Below are 14,777 nucleotides of genomic sequence, written 5' to 3' on the forward strand. Positions count from 1 at the left end.
GAATTATAAAAGGAATTTGTTAAGCACAATATAGTAGAAACATATGTGGCCGGCACCGCGGCTCAATTGGCTAATCCTCTGCCTGTGGTGCCGGCACATTGGGTTCTAGTCCCATTCGGGGTGCCGAATTCTGTCCCGGTTGCCCCTCTTCCAGGCCAGCCCTCTGCTGTGGCCCGGGAGTGCAGTGGAGGATGGCCCAAGTGCTTGGGCCCTGCACCCGCATGGGAGACCAGGAGAAGCACCTGGCTCCTGGCTTCGGATCAGCGCGATGCGCCGGCCGCAGCGTGCTGGCCGCAGCGGCCATTGGAGGGTGAACCAACGGCAAAAGGAAGACCTTTCTCTCTGTCTCTCTCTCTCACTGTCCACTCTGCCTGTCAAAAAAAAAAAAAAAAAAAAAGAAAGAAAGAAAAAAGAAACATATGTAATACCTAGGCTGTAGTAGGCATTTGATAAAAAGTATCTGGTGTTTTGTATCATTTGTTCTCAAATTATCCTATTTGTATTACAGAACTATAGGTTTGAAACAATATCTTCTGGCATGCTGAAAATACTTATTGCATTGATGGTTGTGTGATTCTGTGACTACAGTAAAAAACATTGACTTGTAAGCTTTAAATGGATAAATTGCATGTTATATGAAGTTTATCTTAAAAGCTGTACAAAAAATCATAGAAAAACTTAAAGAAAAATGTCAGTGATGTTGCTGAAATTTACCAACAGTTTTTCTATTATCTTTTTTTAAAAGATTTATTTATTTATTTGAAAGTCAGAGTTGTACAGAGAGGCAGAGAGAGAGAAAGAGAAAGAGAGAGAGAGAGAGTCTTCCATCCACTGGTTCACTCCCCAGTTGGCTGATCTGAAGCCAGGAGCCAGGAGCCTCTCCGGGTCTCCCACGTGGATGCAGGGGCCCAAGGAGTTGCGCCATCTTTCACTGCTTTTCCAGGCCATAGCAGAGAGCTGGATTGAAAGTAGAGCAGCCGGGTCTTGAACTGGCGCCTATATGGGATGCTGGCACTGCAGGGGGCAGTTTAACCCACTGTGCCACAGCACAGTCCCCTCTATTATCGTATCATATAATATCAAATATTATATTGAATTGGTACTGAATTGGTATTGAAACCCTATGGATGAGATAGTTTACTACCTTTTCATTGCTGTTTTGTTTTTAAAGGCCTGATTGCTGGGACACATAGTAGGAAAATATGAGTGATTCTAAGCAGCAGCTACTGTTCTTCGTCACACTTCCAGATTTACAAAAGCTCTGTGCTGTCAGATTCATACTGAGTAATGGTGTAACAGATACTGAGATGAGGAGTACACAAATGAAGATGTGCAGGTAAAAACTACACCTTGTAACTTAGGCTTTTAAAACTTTTTTTTATTAAACTTTTATTTAATGAATATAAATTTCCAAAGTACAGCTTATGGGTTACAATGGCTTCCCCCTCCCAAAACTTCCCTCCCACTCACAACCCTCCCCTTTCCCGCTCCCTCTCCCCTTCCAATCACATCATGATTCATTTTCAATTCTCTTTATATACAGAAGATCAGTTTAGTATATATTAGGTAACGATTTCAACAGTTTGCCCCCATATAGCAACACAAAGTGAAAAAAAATACTGTTGGAGTACTAGTTATAGCATTAAATAGCAATGTACAGCACATTAAAGACAGAGATCCTACATAATATATTTTTTAAATTAATTAATTTTCTATGCCATTTCCAATTTAACACCAGGTTTTTTTTTCATTTCCAATTATCTTTATATACAGAAGATCGATTCAGTATATAATTAGTAAAGATCTCATCAGTTTGTACCCACACAGAAACACAAAGTGTAAAAATACTGTTTCAGTACTAGTTATAGCATCACTGCACATTAGACAACACATTAAGGACAGATCCCACATGGGATGTAAGTACACAGTGACTCCTGTTGCTGACTTAACAATTTGACACTCCTGTTCATGGCGTCAGTAATCTCCCTAGGCTCTAGTCATGAGTTGCCAAGGCTATGGAAGCCTTTTTAGAAATATTTCCTTTAAATCAAAATACTCAGTCATGTGGCTGGTGTGAACCCTGTTATTTGAGCCATCACTGCTACTTCCTAGGGCCTGCATTAGCATGAAGCTGGAGTTGGTAGCCAGAGCCAGGAATTGAACCCAGGTACTCTAGTGCGAAATGTGGACATCTTTCATTTTTTTCCTTAAGATGTATTTATTTATTTGAAAGGCAGAGTTACAGAGAGAGAGAAAGAGAGATCTTCCATCTACTGGTTCACTCCCCAAATGGTTCCAGTGGCTGGGGCTGGGCCAGGCCAAATCAAGGAGCCTGGAACTCCATCTGGATCTCCCACGCGGTGTCAGGGACCAAGTGCTTGGCTATCTTCCACTGCTTTCCCAGACACACTGGCAAGGAGCAGGACTGGACTCGAATCAGCACTCATAGGATGCCATCATCTCAAGTGGCAGCTTCCCCTGCTGTGCCACAACCTGGACATCTTAACTACTAGGCCCAAACACCCACACTACTCATTAATAAATATTTACTGAGTACTGTTTATGGGGTACTTCTATATACTGTACACATTTTTACTAGTATAGTTTCTTCATTTTCAGCTTGATATAAGATGTTGAAGGCTATTTCTTCAAGAACTATCTCAAGATAATCTGACTGAAGATAATGTTTGTAAAATATCTTGGTTGAAACCTAAAGTATAATTCTATGATTACAAGTGCCCACCATGTACTAGTTCTTAAATTGTTTGAGGCATTTAAAGAAGGACTTATAGAATACATGAGAAGATTAAATCCTTAATTTCTTTGAGGAAAACAAACTCCTATGAAATTGCTAATGACAAGAAATAAGAAACATACTGTTGTTTATCTTCCAGTTCCCTGTTATTTTAAAACTGCTCCCCATTGTGTATTTTACTACCCAAATGCAACAAGAAGCCTGTGTCCTTCCTACAGAGGGGTAATTTGATGATGCCTGTGACCCTAAAATAGGTAGAAAATCTTAAGTGAGATTTTCTGCTTTTGCCTCACATTGAAAGTGGCTATGCCCATGGATTGGGCCTTTCTTAATCTGACAGGCTGGGACAGAGAGGGTGGAGACCAGCTGTGGCAGACAAAGGCCTTGTAACACCATGGTGCCTGCTGTAACTGAGTATGGTATGAAGCCACCAGGCAGAGACTGGCCTGTCTTGGCTTTTTGGAGCGATCCCTTGCATACTCATGCTCATTTTTCTTTGATGGTTAATGTTGAAAATTTTCAAGTTTCCAACTGTATTTTCCTATCTTCCTTGACCTTGGAAACAAAATGATGGTAATTTGAGCTATGGTGATTTTTATTAAAAGTTTATTTGGCTATTAAAAATTAAGCTAAAACCACTACCAGCTTTGTAGTTTGTGAAGAATTTCCTTTTTGAAGGAAAAGATCCTAGTCAATGGTTCTAATTTTGGTCATTGATGAAATAGAAATCATTAGACTCTTGCTTTCATGAGCCTTTATCTGCCACTGGATGGATGGGTGGATGGAAGGAAGGGAGGGATGGTGGGAGGGAAGGAGGGAGAAAGGGAAGAAATGAGTTAAAAGGGATCAGATCGTCACTGTGTTTGGACATTGTCAAGTCTATCTTCAGGGCAGAAATTGAGTTTTAAAAGAGTAATTTTCCTGGATGAAAGAGACTGGGAAACTCAGATACTGTGACAGATCTCATATTAATAACATTATGTGAAATTTCATGATTTTCTTAATTCAAATGTTGGCCAAGTTCCTACAGCATTCAAGGTACCATGGCACCATGCCAAAATGCTAAGTATGGGGAGAGATCCTTGTCTAGAAAAAATTAAAAATTTAAGCAAATTTTATAAATGCTTCAGTAAAGTGAAAACACAGAGGGTGCAGTAGACTACTTCAGAATTAATACATTTCATCTCCACAGGCAGTTGCTGTTTTTGCATCAGGAGATTCTTACATCACCTGTGCCAGGACTGTTAAACCAAATTTGGGTGGTGATGGCGGTTAGTATTTTAATATTTGAAGAAATATTACCAATTGTTGGAAGCAATATTGATAAACATAATTTAGGTAGCATGTATAAAATTGATGATGGTTCATTAGTGTGACTCATGTTGTACTTTGTACCATTAACAGATTATGAAATGCCTGATGTTTAAAATCCATTTTTGTGGTTACAATTTAATATTTCATTTTGTCTCCCATAAATACTAAGATGAAAACTATTGATAAAATGTTACTGCATAGTTTTAAATAACATGGGCTTAATACTTTTATTATATCTTGTTATGTGGAGTTACACTTAAGGAAGAAGTTTTACATTTGATAAATTTCCAACTCTTTTAAGTAACTTAATGTTTCTTCTTATTTGGAAATTTCATGTATAAAAATATTTTTATCCCTAGCAAAATCAGAACTAGAAACATATTTCCCAGGCCGTAGATAATTTGTTGGGAATGGTAATGAAGTTTTCATTAAGGGGCTGGCACCGTAATACAGTGGGTTAAGGCATCGCCTGCAGTGCTGGCATCCCATTGGGAGCGGATTTGAGTCCCAGGTGCTCCACTTCAGATCCAGCTCACTGCTAATGCTCCTGGGAAAGCAGTGGATGATGGCCCAAGGACTTAGGCCCCTGCACCCATGTGGGAGACCTGGATGAAGCTCCTCACTCCTGGCTTCAGCCTGGTCCAGCCCTGGCCATTACAGCCAGTGGGAGTGAACCAGTAGATGGAAGATATCTCTCTCTCTCTCTCCCCCTCCCTCCCTCCCTCTCTATAACTCTTCTTTTCAAATAAAAATTAACAATCTTAAATACAATAATTTTAAAATCATATCCTGGAAGTTTTGTCAAAAGTGTTTCTGAAAATCCTGTTTTTGTGTGATTTTAATTCCCCAGAATTAAGAGAAATGAACATTATTGGCAATGCTGATAAATCATCCAAAACTTTCAGTTCCTTTATATTTCTCCTACATCTTGGTTTTATGACCGTATTTTCTTTTCTTGTCCTTAATATTGTTTTTAAGAGAGAAAGCTGTTGATGAGCAAGTAGACTAATGTCTCTTAATTTTATTCTCTTCTACCTGAAAAACTTCATGGAACAAAGAAGATACTCTTTTAGAGTTCTAGTTCAAATATCCTAGACTTAGGAAAAATAATAAGAGAAAAGTAGTTATTTTTTATATGTACAAAATAGGATTATTAAATATCCTGTTTTGAAGCTTGTCTTTTATTTCCCCTTAAGTAGCCTCTCCTGAATATCTTTCTTAAAACATATTCCTAATGCTGTGAAATATTTTGTCCTATAGATATTTAGTAATTTATTTAATACTTTCTAATGCACATCAGAGTTTCTAGTTTTGTGCTGTTACAAACTGCTGAAAGAAAACATCATTGAAATTATATCCTTTTTATTTGGTAGTTTTGAGGGGTTACATTTTTATTAAGTGGTATAGAAGCACATTTTTAAAGGTTTTATTTGTTTGTTTGAAAGGGAGAGTAACAGAGTGAGAGATTTTCCATTCACTGTTTCACTCCCCAAATGCCCACAACAGCCAGGGTTGAACCAAACCAAACCCAGGAGCTAGGAATTCCTTGCAGGTATCAGGAGGCCAAGTCCGTGGGCCATCATCTGCTGTCTCCAAGGGTACAGATTGTTAAGAAACTGAAATGGAAGCAGACAGGACTTGACCCCAGTTCTTCAATATGTGATGAGAATCTCCCAACAGAGGCTTCACCTGCTGCAACACAACACCCACTCTTACAACATATTTTAACGTGTAATGAAAATACTGCTAAGTTGCTCTCAGAAAAGTTTGTACTGGATTATGTTTCAGCAGTCTCAGAGAATCTGTTTTTCCACATCCTCATGAACATTAAGTATTAGCAGATTTTAAATATTTGCCAATCTGTTTAAAAATAATATATTCCTTCAATTTATATTTTTTCATTAGTAAGTTCAAGACTTGATCTTCCATTTATGACCATTTTCTTATTCATGTCTAAGAATACTGTATATTAAGAAAGGTGTTAAATACTTATATATGAAATGTATTGGCTTTTTCTTTTATATGGCTTCTGGAGTCACATCATTCCCAGAAAGGCTCTTCCTAGTCTGAGAATGTGCCCATGGCTCCTGGGCCAAGGAGAGAATGATCGATTCTTCTCCATAGCATAGAAGCTGCCAAGATGATGACCTGAGTTGTATGCTGCAATGTATAATGCCTAAAATCTTAGTGCATTACATAATTTAGTTGTGTATATATGTTAAGTCCTTTTATAAATGTGAATTTTTGTTATAGATATCATTTTATAAAGCTGGAAAACTTAATGCTTATACTGAAAAATATGGAGCTAAGGTAAGTTTTTAAAAGGAGAATAATTCCAGATGTTGCTTGTATTGATTGTGTACTCAACTTCTTTTGTCAAGAAAAATTGGAGTGTCTTTCTCATAAGTTATTGTTATTCATATTAAAAAAACAATTTTTTACAAGCAATTTTGTGCACATTTAGCATCAAAAGATGGGCGAAAGATTTTTTTTTTTTTTTAGTTTTAACAATTTATTTGATAGAGGGACAAAGAAAGAGAGCACATGAGAGAGCTACCATGCACTGGTTCCCTCCACAAATGTCCAAATGCTTAGTGATGGGCCAGGGTTGGAGCCCAGATCCAGAAACCAAATTCATGTGGGTCTTCTCTGTGTGGGTGGTAAGAACCCAGCTATTTGAGCCATCACTACTGCCTGCCTCCCAGGGTCTACCTTGGTAGGAGGTTAGAGTCAAGAACCAGAGCTGAAGAGTTGTCCATCTAAGCATTCTGGTTGTCTTGGAAAGACAATTTATGAACTATGAGAACCAAATTTAAAATATGTGCTTCGTCTAGAACCAGGACCCTAAGTGTTTCAGCACTCCCTACAAAATTGTATCCTTTATGGAAGACAACTTGGTTTGGTAGCAGCACCTTTGCTGTCTTGCTGGCATACTCTTGAAAAATTTAATCTTCTCATCTACCTGTCTAGATTGATAGATATGTAAACATCATGGTGTTTTTGGACAGACTCTGACAAATGTTGCAAAAGGAGATTAGACTGGTTCTTGGTTAACTCCTCACTTTCCACTTTGGAGTATCTGGGCTCAATTCCCAGCTTTGGCTTTTCAGCTTCCTGCCTCCTGTGTGGGAGATCCTGGGAGGCAACAATAATGAGTCATGTAATTAGATAACTACTTCCTATATGGGAGACCTACATTACATCTCCAGTTGCCAGTTTTGGCCCCAGGCCAAGCCCAGGGATAGCCATTGCAGGCACTTGGAATGAACCAGCAAATGATTCTCCCTCTTCCTGTTTCCTTTTCATCTCTTTCTCTAATAGAACTAGAGCTATGCAAGTTACCTATTTCAAGGAATATATCCAAATCATTAAGATGTTCAAACTTGTGGCATAAAGTTGCTTGTAATATCTCCTCATTTTCCTTTGCTGTAGAATCTGTGGTGATGGTACCTCTCAAGTTCCTCATTTTGATCATGTGTGTCATGCATTCTTTTTCCCCTCATCAGGTTAGCTAGAGGTTTGGCGATGTTACTGATCTTCTCAAGGGACAAGCTTTTGGTTTTACTGATCCTCTCTCCTGTTTTACTACTTTATATTTTTGTTGATTATTGTTTTGGTCCTTACTATTTCAGTTCTTCCCCTTTCTTTGAGATTACTTTTCTGTTACTTTTGTAGTTTCTTAAGGTGGAATTAATTTGAGAAATTCTTTTCTAATGTTGAAGTATTCAGTGCTAACCATTTCCTCCTAAGCATATGTTTTGTTTTTGTTAGAAATTATGACTCCCAAATTTTCTGTGAGTTACTTAGAATTATGTAGTTTCCAAATATTGGGGGATTTTCTAGTGAACTTCTTGCTATTAATTGCTAACTTTGTTGTTAGTGAACATGTTTGGAATGATTTGAATTTTTAAAAAATATTTTCTGCCTACTTACATCAATTATTGAAATCTCTATCCATCGTTGTGAATTTGTCTCTTTCTCCTGGAAGTTTTGTCTGTGGCCTGCAGAGATCTCATCAGTAAAGCTCCTCTTGGTTACTAGGGGGAGCTTCCAGAGGTATAACTGATTGATAGCTCATACACACCCTAACATAGTTTTTCCTATGGTAAGGGTTACACAACCCGAAAAGGTGATACAAACTCTGTCTCTAATTTTAGCTGAAATGATAAATGGAACCATCTGCACTCTAGAAGGCATTCTGGCCACCAGCTGGGATGGTTATAAATGATAGAATTACTCCAGACTTCTCCCTGAGTCTATTGTGATAAATCCTGCTGAATCTGTGTAATTCCTTAGGCCAAGGAATAAAGTAATACAGAAATTAAAGAGAAAGCCACCTGGCCCCCTAAGGTAGACCTTGATGGCTTATGGGATATGTTCATTGCAGGTTAACCTCATTGTTCTGCTAGGAGTCCTACTGATGGTAACTTAAGTTAAATTCTCTGTGAAACAAATGGAGAGTTTTGATTCCTTCCCCTGATAATATAATATTCATGGGGTATCCTGGCAACATTTACCAGAAGCCAAAATGGTACAAAAATGGGGAATAGGTAATAGAGACAGTTTTCCTTGGGTTTCTTACTTTATCAGATATCTTTTTTTTGCACAGGCTGTCTTCTGGACTCTATTTTCAGTGATGTTTATATAGCAAGGAGCCTTGGTTGCTTCCTCAGCCTTGGGTAGTTTCCACATGTACATGTGCTAATCCACACTCGGGTGAATATTCTGAGGGACTGACTGCTGATTGGCAGGGTTTGCTCTCTGTGTGGCTCTCATCTGGCTTCCTTGGCATCCCTGAACCACTAACTCTGTCTCTTTGATTGGGGAGATTGCCAGAGTCTTCCTGGATTCCCCACCCTGTGCTGTAGCCTGGAAATTCTAATCAGTAAGCTGGAGAAATCACTGGACTCATCTTGTTGGTTGCCAGTCTTTTCTGTATCACTCTTTTGTTGCCGAGTGTAATATCTTATGAGCTATTGCTTAATATAAATTACCCAGTGTTTTAGACATTTCAAGTGAGAAAATAAATCTAGTTCCAGTTATTTATAATCAGAAGTGAAAGTCCTGATTTTTAAAATTAATTTGTACAAATAGAGACAGACACTCCATTCACTGCATGTGTGCCTATAATAATTTTCTGATGATGAGCCAGAGTTAACAATAATAGAAAATAAAAAGATATCATTTTGGTCCAGGTACCTCTCTGTGGAGCAGAATATCAAGTAAAGTTGAAGACTCTTAGTATAGGAGCTCTCAAAGCTTAAGTTTCTGGGCCAGGGTTAGCATGTAGAATTTGGCCACAATAGCATGGCAGTAGTACTGGTTTTGGAGTCAATATCATTTCTTTAATTTTAGAACCAGATAGCATTTGCTATAGAAGTGGTTATAAATTTTTGTCTAGAAGGTCCACTTTGCTGATCGGTGATCTATGTACAACTATTATTACCTATAAGTTTACAGTGATGCAGCAATTGCCCCAAATTTGCTTGTATTTTTCCATTTAATGTTTTTAGGTAGAGGCTCCACAAAGAGTAATTCCTGTAATTCTTCAAAACTGCCTTTCGTATTCATTGACTGCCAGACTTGCTCCAGCCTGGAATAGAGCTGGACATCTCTTGGTACAAGGTGATTTTCTTTCTTTCTGAACTATATTACTTCCATTATATACATCTGTTTTTAATTTTAAGGTGTGTTATTTTTAGGGAATCGTTTTTAAAATGATTGCATTCTTCAGGAAGCTCACAACATAAATATCATCTCCTTTTTTGGAATTACATCCAGAGGGCTGCTAATATTTCTTTAAAATTTTTTACTATGTAATACAAAGAAATATGTTATGAAGCATTATAAGTGAAAATAAATTGTTAATGTTGTTGAGGCTTAAAGGATATCCTGAATTTTCATTGAAGTCTGGCTGTTTTCTAAGTATTTTATAACAAGACGTATTTGAGGGAAGAATTGATTATTTCTGTCCTTTTAATTGAGATACTTTCTGGATTATTATATTTTCCCTCTGAGCTGTCATCAGATATTCCTTTATAGCAATTGCAGTTTAAAGTATTTTCTTTGGCTTTGATAATTCCACACTAAAAGGTTATGTTTGTCAATCATGATTATTTATGAGGTATAATAAAATGACATTCTCTATGAATTTTTTAAGGAAGAGATTTTCTTTCTCAGATAGGAAAGCAAAGTGCTGTTGGTAAGTAAAAATACGTAAGTAAATAAAACCTTTAAACATTAATACAGTTAACAATTATTTTAAACAGTGTTAACAGATCATTTATCTTAGTGATAGGTTATATCAGAATTTAACCAAATACTGAGTAATTGGAATTTTACCTGGGAAATCACTTGTGGTTCAAAAAACATATATACCTATATGAGGAAATGTCACTCATCTTAACTGGGAAAAAAGCTTTATTTTATCTACTTAAAGAAAATTATGACTGGAGAAATTTAATTCTTTTTAAGATTAATTTAGGTGTTTTAATTTTATTTGAAAGACAGAGAGAGAGAGGTTGATTGATTGATTGATGTTCCAAATACCTACAAAGGCCAGGACTGGACCAGGCCAAAGCCAAGAGCCCAGAACTCAGTCTAATTTCACATAGGTGGCAGAGACCCAGGTGCTTGAAACATCATCTGCTGCCTTCCAGGGTGTGCATTAGCAGGAAGCTGGATCAGAAGTGAAAGATCCTGGAGTTGAACCACACACTTCAATAGGGAATGCGGGCACGCCAAGCAAGCAGCATCTTAACTGCTATTCCAAATCCTCACTTCTAGCGGGTTTAACTCTGTAGGCCTTTATAGTGTATACTTTCCAGAATCATGTCATAAAAAGTGGCCTTAACACTAATGTAAGTCAAACCTCCATTTCCTATGTGAATAATTTGGTTCTTTTTTCCCTCCCCCATCTCCATAGAAAGATCATATAAAGGGATACAGATAATTTAAAATAGAGTTACTCTATGGTCAAATATAATTTTTTCACTGTCTTGCATGGTCGTATTGCCAGTAGACAGGTTTCTAAATAGTAGCTAGAGAGCACCTAGGAGGGGATCCTGAGCACACAGTGAATATTATCCATCAGTCAGGATAGCTTTCACTGCCATTTGGGCATAGCCTTACAAGCCTGGCCTGTGGCCCACATGGTTGGATCTGACAGACCTGCCAGCTAAAGCCTGAGTGCCCTCCTGACCCTGGTTTTGTGTTTTATCTGTGCACTGGCAGTCACTGCACTCCAGCTCTGAGTGAGTGGGTTCATTATCTAAATTTAGTTTCAGCCCCAAACACTGCCGTGAGACTACAGGTACAGAGACTAACCATAATAGGAGAGCAAAATTCCTCACTCCTGTGCTTCTGTTCTTTACACTTTTATTGAAAAATAATACATTACAGCAAAACACAAGTTGTGTGTATAACTCATTGAATTTTCTTTTTTTTAAATAAAGATTTACTTTATTTATTTGAAAGAGTTACAGAGAGAGATAGAAATGGGTGGGGGGTTTCCATCCACTAGTTTGCTCCCCAAATAGCTGCAATGGCCAGAGCTGAGCCAGTCTGAAGCCAGGAGCTTCTTCTGGGTCTCCCATGTGGGTGTAGGAAACAAAGGACTTGAGCCATCCTCAGTTGCTTTCCCAGGCATATTAGCCGGGAGCTGGATCAGAAGTGGAGCAGCTGGGACTCAAATTAGCACCCATATAGGTTGCTGGTGCTGCAGGCCAGGGCTTTAACCCGATGTGCCACAGTGTGGGCCCCCAACTCATTGAATTTTCACAAATTAAACAAATCTTTGTAACCAGTTCTCAGGTCAAGAAACAACATTACTAGTACTCAGAAGCTCCTCACGCTCTCTTCAGGTCTCACCCTTTCCCAAGGTCACTCTAGCCTAACTTGTCACAGGTATTTTAACCTGTGAAAAGGAAGGCATAGATCTCCAGGCTCTTGAGAATCTGGAATCTATCAACCACTACATTCAAGGGTTCTTCAAAAAGTCCATGGAAAATACATATTATGAAAAAACTATGCATAATTTTTTTTAAATATTTATTTTATTTATTTGAAATACAGAGTTACAGAGAGAGGTAGAGACAGAGAGAGATGTCTTCCATCCGCTGGTTCACTCTCCAAATGGCCACAATGGCCGGAGCTGCACAAATTCAAATTCGAAGCCAGGAGCTTCTTCCAGGTCCCCCACGTGGGTGCAAGGGCCCAAGGACTTGGGCCATTGTCTACTGCTTTCCCAGGCCATAGAAGAGAGCTGGATAGGAAGAGGAGCAGCTGGGACTAGTGCTGGTGCCCATATGGGATGCTGGCACTTTAGGGCCAGGGCTTTAACCCACTGCGCCACAGCGCCAGCCCCATAAATAAATCTTTAAAAAAAAAAAAAAGAAGAAGAAGCATGGTGTACTATCTTCCAGACTTTGGAAGAGGGTGACCTCTTTATTTTTCCACGTAATAGATGTCAAGCTTGTATACAGAGTTTGTTGGGTTTCCCTCTTAGCTATGGGATGTCTCATTTTTCTTATAGTAACCTTTAGCCCTCCTACCCATGCATATCCATGTTGTTTCATACCTGTCTCTTAATGTTTTATGTGTAGACTGTCAAATATTGTAATTAATTGAATTTTAATATGTGTGTTAAAATATATTCTTAGTTTTTTACTTAAGAATTAAGTTGATTTTTTACTAAAAAACTTAAGTTGATAGAATAGATTAATAATTCAAGACAGTTAACAGTTAAGTATTTTATTTTCAGTGTTAGACATCAATGTAACAGAAACTCAAGTTTGTCTAAGTATAGAAGCTTATACAGTTAGACTGCCACCACCTGAGGTACCAAATATTTTGTTTTTCATGATTTATTATATTTCATTATACTGAATATGTTTATTATGATTACTAACATGTATTAGGTTTTAACTTTTAATAGCAAGGAAAGTTTTATTATCAAAAATCCATACTATTTTGTTTACTATTTTACATATTATATTGTTCTACATATTTCTCCCCAAAGGAAATATCATTCTATTTATTTATTTGGGAGGAGGCGGGAGGAGAGGGAAGGAGGAAGGGAGAAAGAGAGACAAAGAGAGCCTCATTCTCCAGATGTCTGCAATGGCTGGGTCTGGGCCAGACTGAAGCCAAAAGCTAGGAACCAGTCCAGGTCTCCTGCCATTTGAGCCATCACTTCCTGCCATTCAGAGTGCATTAGCAGGAAGATAGAATCAGGAGCAGAGCTGGGGCTCAATCCCAGGTACTTGGCTGTAGGATGTGGTCATTCTAACTGTTGTCTTAACTGTTAGGCCAAACACCTGCCCCGCAGTCTTTCTGTTTAACAGGTGTTATCATATTATCCCCTTGTTCAGACATCTTTTTAGGTGGCATCTAAGATTCTCCCCAACCTTAGCCTATTTCAGCACTCGCTTCTGGCTGCTGCTTTCTCCTTTATTAAAAGCACTGTTTCAGTTTATACTAAATGTAATACTCCCTTCCCTTGTCATGGTCATAGCATTTTTTGTATATATTTTTCATCATTAACACTCTATCTTCTTAGTAGATGTCTTTTATTTTGCAGATTTCCAAAGCACCTAGCATCAAGTCTTACACATTAGTGGTCATTCAATAAATGCTATTTTCTATCTTGCGGGCCAGTGGTTCTCAACAGGGGGGCAGCAGAGGGAGAAATGGAAGATTTTGTTCCCCATGAGAAATTTGGCAATGTCGAGAGATGATTTTGATTGTTATAGTTGGGGAGGGAATGAAGTTGCTACTGGTGTCTAGAAGGTAGAGGCCAGGGATGCTGCTAAATATATTTCCGTGCCCTGGACAGCAACTCCACCCCTACTCCAACAGAGAATTACCAGCCCAAATTATCCCTCCCTTTGTTTATGCCTCCTCTGATTGGCTGTACAGGTCTTGCTTGTCCTCCATTCATTTGTTTCTCTCTCTTTTTTATTATTATTATGCTGAGGCAATGAATATGTCAAAGATGAATAGGATCTACTTTCCTGCCTGCATGGATATATAGAGAACTAAGTAACTACATGCAACTAAGTAACTACATGGGTAACATGATGTGTATTTCTTGGACTGGAGAGGAACCTGCAAATCCTGTGTGATCACCTACTCTCATTTAAACCCTTATGTTAACCTTTACATACTCATACTTACTTATCTTTTTAGAATTATTTTTACAACACAAATTTCTTTAGAGTAAGCATCATGAGGACAAATATTGCACCTTACATTTGAATTTTCTACACAATACTTCTGTGTTCTAGCCTGAATTTGAACCAATTTAGAGTCTGACAAAGAGGAAAATAATACTAATGTGATTTATTGTACAAAATGAGACATTCTGAGAGTGAAAGAGACATTAACCTGTTGAAGTACTGGCCTAACACACATGAACTGAGATATATGGTCACAGTGTTTATCACCAGGAAGGAAAAACAGATTTTAGAAAAAGTGCCTTATCTGGATCCTAGAATTAGGCAGATTTACCCACACTTTCTTAAGGCAGAAGTAGAAAATTCCAGACCTCTCTTGGGAATTCAGGTGTAGGGACGATCATAAGAAATACAGACTCTTGTTGTGCCAGTAGGCCTGTTCCCAAGAGGGAGAGAAAGGAGTTGAGCCAACTCTGACTTGTTATTCATCCCAGTTTTACCAGTTGGCTAAGTTATCTGATCTGCCCTAGGGA

The 14,777-nt window shown here is 38.2% G+C and overlaps 1 protein-coding gene across 1 annotated transcript in view; it reads left to right on the forward strand.

The window, feature by feature from the left end:
• Positions 1–1,202: 1,202 nt before the first annotated feature.
• The window catches only part of C9H18orf63 (chromosome 9 C18orf63 homolog), a 42,266-nt gene continuing 28,691 nt past the window's right edge, over positions 1,203–14,777 (forward strand). The window contains exons 1-6 of the mRNA XM_062200313.1: positions 1,203–1,336; positions 3,948–4,026; positions 6,323–6,379; positions 9,583–9,694; positions 10,230–10,271; positions 12,831–12,907. Coding sequence (XP_062056297.1) covers positions 1,203–1,336; positions 3,948–4,026; positions 6,323–6,379; positions 9,583–9,694; positions 10,230–10,271; positions 12,831–12,907 — 501 coding nt within the window. The remainder of the gene's footprint in view (positions 1,337–3,947; positions 4,027–6,322; positions 6,380–9,582; positions 9,695–10,229; positions 10,272–12,830; positions 12,908–14,777) is intronic.

The sequence above is a fragment of the Lepus europaeus genome, chromosome 9, assembly GCF_033115175.1.
Source record: "Lepus europaeus isolate LE1 chromosome 9, mLepTim1.pri, whole genome shotgun sequence".
NCBI lineage: Eukaryota > Metazoa > Chordata > Mammalia > Lagomorpha > Leporidae > Lepus > Lepus europaeus.